The sequence below is a fragment of the Morone saxatilis genome, unplaced genomic scaffold (assembly GCF_004916995.1).
Source record: "Morone saxatilis isolate NCDOM2014 unplaced genomic scaffold, NCSU_SB_2.0 Contig22, whole genome shotgun sequence".
NCBI lineage: Eukaryota > Metazoa > Chordata > Actinopteri > Moronidae > Morone > Morone saxatilis.
In genome coordinates this window covers 3238009-3245796 of record NW_023339785.1, presented here as the reverse complement: position 1 = coordinate 3245796, position 7788 = coordinate 3238009, and the positions used below count along the sequence as shown (strand labels likewise).

General features: G+C 38.0%; 1 protein-coding gene across 1 annotated transcript in view; it reads right to left on the bottom strand.

Annotated features, from left to right (window-relative positions):
* htr4 (5-hydroxytryptamine receptor 4) overlaps window positions 1–7788 on the bottom strand; it is a 174541-nt gene that overhangs the window by 118501 nt on the left and 48252 nt on the right. Inside the window, exon 2 of the mRNA XM_035668714.1 lies at window positions 582–660. Coding sequence (XP_035524607.1) covers window positions 582–637 — 56 coding nt within the window. The 5' untranslated portion in view covers window positions 638–660. The remainder of the gene's footprint in view (window positions 1–581; window positions 661–7788) is intronic.

Below are 7788 nucleotides of genomic sequence, written 5' to 3'. Positions count from 1 at the left end.
GTCACGTGCGATTAGAATGAAAACATATCCCAGAGAACAGACCAACTCGGTAAATAAGTGTTATTAACCCCAGGTTCATTTTGCGCCGGAATTGTCCTTTAAGTAAATGTTACATTTCAAGTTTTAAGTGTCCCCAGTGGAAATTTGAACCAGTAACTACTGGGGAGGAGCGAGTGTATCTTGTTGTTAATTTAAGCCTGAAATTAACATGGGTTGATTGAGAACTGAACTTCAGAGCAATGTTTTGATCACAAAAGAGAACTTTTTAAGTTTTTTTAATAAAAGTTGGTAAAGACACCTTTTACCCGTTTGATACTCGTACTTATAAAAAGTACATTACCTATACCTGCTACTCGTTTCAGCCCTAGTAACTACAGCTCATACAGCAACTTGGGTCCAATGATGAAATTGATGGTCACATGCAATATAAGTCTATCTACTTTTTAAAAAGAGACAAAAACTAAATGTCATAAGTTTGCATTTGCTTTGATGTGTTGTGCGTTACGTAATGTTACCGTTGTCAGGAAGTGTTCAATCACAAATCCAGTGATTATTCTACATCAAAGCTGATTAACACTCACCTCTCACTGACAAGCTCCTCCATCACCGGCATCTGGCCTGCAGCGCTGACATTCATGTAACCATAAATGCAGAGAGTCCCTGCAGACAGAAGATCACAATTAACACATTAACATAATCATTTATATTATTATAGTATGAACTTTTAATTACAAATATAAAACAATTCATGCAGTCAACAGACTTGGTAGATTACATTAACATAAACTTATTAAAGCAAATTAAAATTATGCAAATGTGTCAATTTTCTTTGACATTTGAAGTCTACTGCCAACTGGCCAGCACTGTATGCTGCCTCAGATTTTGGGGGCTATAATGTTGGATTTAGTAGAGGGTAGACTGATAAACTTTTAAGCTGGCTTAAAGTGCAAAATTAGTGCTTTAGTGCAAATTCAATAACTAATTTAAGTTAAACTGAAGGTTGAACTGGCTTTCTAAACTGCCTTTTCTTATTATGCATTGCACATAGTTAGTCTTTTTGGCCACACCTTTATTGTAAAACGTGTAATGTTTGCCAAGAGATCTCCTGGTTAAGCAAAGTAAGCAAATCAATAACTAAAACAATACAGCAGTTGAGAGGTCAACTTATCCTTACATTTTACTAACTAACCTTAACTAAACAGGTTGTGTAGTAATTTCACAATTAACTGGATTTCACATCATATCTCCAACCCAATTATCGGAATTGGAATGGTCTCCATTAGTCACATATATACAAAACATGTAAAAATAGGGTCTAGGTTGAAAAATACATCAATAATACATCAATACATCAATCAACTCCACAGACAATTGGTGTTTTGTGTTTTTGTGTTTTGTGTCCACTGTGGATACATTGTTTTCTGTTACTAAATAAGCAACAACAGGACTAACAAATTAACTCTATAACTCTAAAAATAGCAAAAAATGTCACACAAAAACATTGTTCTTTTATGATTTTGTTCGAGTCTTGGTACTAACATGAAGTAAGCCCAGTTTTGTGACATCCAGAATAATTGCGCCGTACATAATCTTCTTACACAATATTCTCTCTGTCTCTCACAACACACAGATGCACAAGACCAAACAATCAGGCAACCATGCAATCATGTAAACACTGACTTATATTACATTAGTGTAAGCTGGATTACCATCCAACAGATGTCATGTGTTTGAGATGCCGAATGCACACGCTCACCGGACTAGCACACTTAGAGTCAACAGTCATATGGATGAATTATTCTGGAGTTTTCACAGCCATGAAGAGAGACTGCTAGTATCCCTAGAAAGTTAATTGGATCTTCATATGCAAACTGAGGGCCGTCATGGTTACTGATAATGTTTTTTTAGGCCAGTTATCTTAAATATCACAGCATTACTTTGTCATAATGACAAATCCATCTCATTACCTCGAGATAACAAATGGTGCTCATGTTTAGCTCATTCTAACTTCAAAAACTGCTGCTTGAAATTTTCCTTCGAGCCATTTCACTTGAGGAAAAAGAGGCATTGTGTAAAGTCCCCCTTCATTCAAAAATCTGTTCTTCTAGTTCGTACAGTGTGCTGTTTGAATGATGTATGAGCAGAGTTTGACAGTAGAAGGATGTTTTGACATTCATCTGCTGAAAGTGGAAATTTTCTCTGTGCTCATTGAAAGTCTGATTTTAAGGGGCGGGGCCTACCGGCATGATTTGTGACATCACAAATGAGTTGTGTGATGTAGAAACTTGAAGGCACCAGTGCACATACACTGAGAATGGACAACATTTACATATGCAGAGATTCTGGAATTTCTGGAAATTGTAGATTCCTCTTTAAGGGTTTTAATGTGGAAATTGTTTTGCAGAAAAAGACCGTATTGTTCCACTTTCTTGGTAGTTGGGGAAAAGAGGAGACAGAAAACAATCCAAGCTTTAAAATGCATTCAACATGTTTGCTAGATAAAAAATACTTTTAAAAAAAAATAATTTAAAAAAAAAATACTTTTTTATCTTAACATGGAATTTTTTTATTAGCAAGGCTTAGTTTTCGTCTTATTTTTTTGTTTTACTGGTGGAAACAGGCTCCCAGAGGATAAACAGTGACTGTAAACATAACTTTTTTTGGCAATAAAACTTTACCGGGAGCCTTTAAACTGGACGCTTTTAGAGCCACTACTCTAGAAAACAAAAAATTTGACGGACACATAGAAACTAACCTGAGCAAAAATGTGTTCATTATAGCCTCTATTTCTTATCTTAGATACTTAATTTATCAACATCAGTTAACATTTTTTTCTTAATATAACAGCCAAAATAAATATAAGTACCGGCAAAAACCAAGAAAGAAGGACCTAAAATGATTAGCACAACACATGGTTTAAATGAGACCCATAGATAAAAGGTTAAATGTGAGCTGTACAGATCACAATGACATATGAAAATGTCCCAATGAATAATCTTCATGTACAAGTATATATATATAAATATGTGTGTGCCTGTCAGGAAGATTTATCCTCACATATGATGCACTCAGAATAAAGGAGATGGCCTTAATCGAGTGTCTCATGAATACATGTGTGCAGCTCTGTGCTTGTAGACGTCCTCTCATCTATATTCACACACAAACACATGCAAATCCATCCACCAAACCAAACGAGCATGCATGTTTGTATGTACTCAGGCATAAAGGATTCCTGAGATGTTGTGAGGTGCTTTGGATTCAAGCAAATGGCACATATTCCATTCACATTTGAAGACCAAGCATACACACACGCACACAAACCTACACACACACACACACACACACACACACACATACAAAATTTAGGCTTGCCTAACTCCTTTTATAATAGAAGGTTAAGCTCTCATATCTACATATTTGGATAGGTTGGACCTCAGATTAAAAAGCAAATCACAGTAAAGCATAATAAATCTATGGCCATATATTAAATCTGTCTAGAGCCAGAGAAAATGAAATTCTTGAATTTAATATCTGAACATCAAGTGAGAGCATCATGTACAGTTTCAGAATTGTTTTGTAAACGTAATGTACTAATTTAAAATGAAGAGCCTTTATTAACTCTACAAAATGGCTGGGATAAAGACATAAACTTGCCTTGCTTTCATATTGACTTGTGACCTTAAGAAAGTATTTACCAAAGTATACAGTACATCAATACAGACACTTGGACACACACACACACACAGAGCTGCTAGACCCCACCTGGTAATCACTAATGGGACTGGATCTAAGCATTAAATTAGGCTCACTGCACAACACAAAGCAATAAATGCTCTGCAGACACAGAATCTCCACACCATGAGAAATCCATTATGTTGTTTCCATTGTCTCTGAATAATTAGGGCAGCTGTCTATGTGGCAAGTGCCAAAGTTAACACATTCTGGTGTTTAAATGGCACTAAGTTAGTCCAGGTTGTATGTGTTTGCAGCAGTGTTGGGCAAGCTACTTGAAAAATGTACTCCAGAACCAGAACTATATTCATTTCCTAATTACACCTCAGCAGACGTAGTTACATTACTCACTACATTACTCCAGCTACTGAGCCCAGCTCAGCAAAAGGTGCCTTTCAACAACAACAACAACAACAACAACAACAACAACAACAACAACAAATCCTCCACACATCACTTCATCACATCTTCTGCATTTAACACAAAAAGAGAAACAGAAATCAAGTGTTTTAATAAACAGACAGTCTATGGTTTGAAAGAATTTAGAAATGAAAGATCAAGTGTGTTTATTCATTCACCTGAATATAGGAATTGTTGTGTTTTATTTTCTATAAGAATGAGCCGTTTTTATCTACATACACTGCGGGTCGCCTTCCTTAGAGTCCGTTCCATTTTTCGCGAGTTTCGTGGCCACAGTATTTTCGGCTTCGCGCTTAGAAAGGGTGACAAAGGTGCAATCTGCAACTGCACTAGATGCCACTAATTCCTACACACACAAGGCTACAACAATCACAGCTTCAATCACTGTAAAACCAGTTAAGTTAATTAAACTCAACAAATTGTTGAAACTGATTCCATCAAACACACATTTTTAAGTAAAACTAATTATATTAGTCTTCAATATTGCTTAAGGAGCTTTAGTAATTTTAAGTGAGAATGACATAATTTTGAAAAACATAATACCTAGTAAAAACAACTTAATCAGGATTGTTTCTGTGACTACGTTAGTGCCACTTAAAATTATTAGTAAAAGCTGCTTAATGAATAAGCTTTTTTAACCTAAAAAAGTTTGTGTTACTTAAAGATTCTGATGTAATCAGTTTCAACAGTGTTTTATGTTAAATAAATGTATCTGGTTTTACAATGATGGACCATTTTCAGTGCTGTAGTGGTTTTATTATGTAACATTCCTTAATTTTTTGAAGATTAATTTAGTGTAGCTTTATCTAAGTTTAATAGTAAGGGGCGAGAGGATGAAGATCCATGCATGGCCAGGTGTGGTACATTTTTCCTAAATATAACCTAATAATCCCAGCTGTCCAACAGCAAGTAATAGCCCAAATTGGAGAACATCACTATGGTTGTATTGTGTAACTGCATTTACATTTAATACCATGAACATACAAACTTTATTGGACAGATTTTTCACCACATGAGTGCTATGACTTGCAGTATATAGAAGAAAGGTGGGAAAATCACACCAGTGTGTATTGGTGTCACCATGTGGACCTCACAAATCCTTCTACAGAAATGGTAATGACCTTTTTTTCTCATTTTTCCTGCTGCTGTTTTCCTACCTATGAACTAAATCGGAGCACCTTCAAATCAGAACATGAATGCACAGGAATTTATGTGGCAGAACATGAGCTCACATGGCCACAAAAGTACATACTGATACAGATTGTCCCACCTCCTTCCTACACATGTACAATGCAGGTCATGGCACCAGTGCGACTGAGCATTGATTAATCCAGAACAGATTATTATATCAACATAAGACTGATTTGCCACCACTCTGAAATCTCCTTGGCACTGTCTTCAGGTCACGGCGGGCCTGCCGACTCTGTTCTATAATACACACAGTCGGGGAGGCGAGGCGAGTTGAATGCATGACAGAGCTAATGGGCGAGGCTGCTGAGAGGGTTTACCGGGGTCTGTCAGCTCTCATCCTGTCACACAGAGAGGAGCAAAGGAGAACTACAAGGAAAATGATGACAGTGTGAGAAAGTGATGGAGCAAAGTGAAAGAAAGATAGGTAATGGCAGAAGAGGAAAAACAAACAGCAAAAAAAAGAGTCAGGAGGAGACAGACATGATACAGCAAATTGCTGCATTTTCATGCACCAACAATTTCATAATCTGGTGACTCAGGCAAACTGATTTTGGGTGGATGCCTGAAAACATAACAGTCGAGTCAGAGGGGCCCAGGTAAGCTCATGCTCCACTAATAAGACACACTGTTAAGATGCCTGCCTTCTTTCTGTCACTGCTGCTGTAGAACAGAAACATCAAAAAGTTTTGGACTTTCACTGCATTATGGGTACATCCTGATATCAACAGAAGCCATGGCAACAAGCAGAGGCAGAGGAGCCAGAAAAGCCACATCGCTTTAATAGCTGGCAGGCTGTTTAAGCAGTGGGCGGGACATCACAAGTGGACAGAAATATTCTGTTAAGAGGTTATTAATGGCAACATGAATGGGGAGACTCAGCTGCAGGGTATCCAAAGTGCATCATAACAGTTTAACATTACCAAAGTACATCCAATAGCACAGTTAATGTACACAAATGTAAACACAGCCACTGATAATATGAGAAAATGTCAATGGTTATGTTTACTTGTGCGAAATAAAACGGCTATTGGTCGTAATGGGGCTAAAGTCTGTTTACCCGGTGTCTGTGTCTTACTGCAGCCGTTAAGGAAGCAGCTGACAGAACATTCCTGACTGAATCTCATCAAATATTTAAAGTTCAGCCACCAGCTGCCCCTCAGTTTTGGAGAGGTGTCTGAATGGAGTCATGGCGGGGTGTTCCTGTCTCGATGTGACACTCCCATCCTGGGAGTCTATTAACCTCAGTCAACGCTGGTTTTCTGACAAAACTTGTTAAAATGTTGATGAACTAAGTGCCGGGATTTGGAGGAGATCGTAACGACATTTGTGGGCATTAATGTTTGGTTGACCCTGACCCTGACATTTTAACTGTCTCACTGTTCATGCCTAAACCTAACCAACCAAACCAACAAAGTCCTTGCTGCAGTGGCCCAGGGTTCAAATCCGACCTGCGGCCCTTTGCTGCGTGTCACCCCCCTGACTTGTGTCTGTCCCTCCTCAGCTGTCACTATCAATTAAAGGCAATAAAAGCCTGCATAAAAAACAAACACTAGCCAATCAGAGGCACAGCAGAATGCTGGCGGAAAAAAAATGAAGTGTACACTCATTTAAGAGTGCATACTTAAACTTACAGGTGGCAATAGGAAGCAAGGGTACTCATGGACAAAAATAAGAAGTGCCTGTACTGGTGAGCCCTGGCTGATTTCAGGTACTAGTTGTGTAAGTAAGTAAGTAAGTAAATAATTGTTGGGTGGACTAGGTTGCTCCAGTCAGTTGTTCCTGACAGACCACGACAAATAATTACTAGACAAACGGTACTAGCAACTATGTGCTGTTGTCATAATCAAGGTGTCTTTTTCATATTGTTTCATGTAGTTTGTGCTCTGCATATAAAACTGAATAGTGCACACATTCTGTCATCTGTATCTTCAAAAATGACAGTTGGGATGTTCATCTATCTGGAAAAGGGAGGAAATGGTTCGGTTAAAGGACAAATCTGAGCCTTTTTAAAGAGGGATGGGCGGCTACATGTGGTGTGTGATTTGCTGTCATCACAAATAGTTTAATTAGGCGAAGGTCACGTCCTGTTTTCGTCCCAGTATGGCAACTTCTACGAGTGTGTGACAATGTATGTAACCTGGAAGCCACCAAGGAATGCTTGTTTAGAACAATTATTACTAAAAGGCCTATTGAAGAAGCCAAAGTAGATACTAAAAAAATAAAAAGCCTGTATCAGTAACACTACCACCTGAAACATGATTCCACAGCTTAGATAAGTGCCAGCTATACTTGCACAGAATATTAATTTACTAATAGCAAGTGTCTTCCTTATCTTTTTTTCCTGGGTGCTCAGTTGTTAATTACCCCAGGGGGCCGCCTTGGTGCTTGGACAGCGGCAGCACACAGGAGCTTATTTTTGTGAAGATCTAGCCCCACCTTTACTGG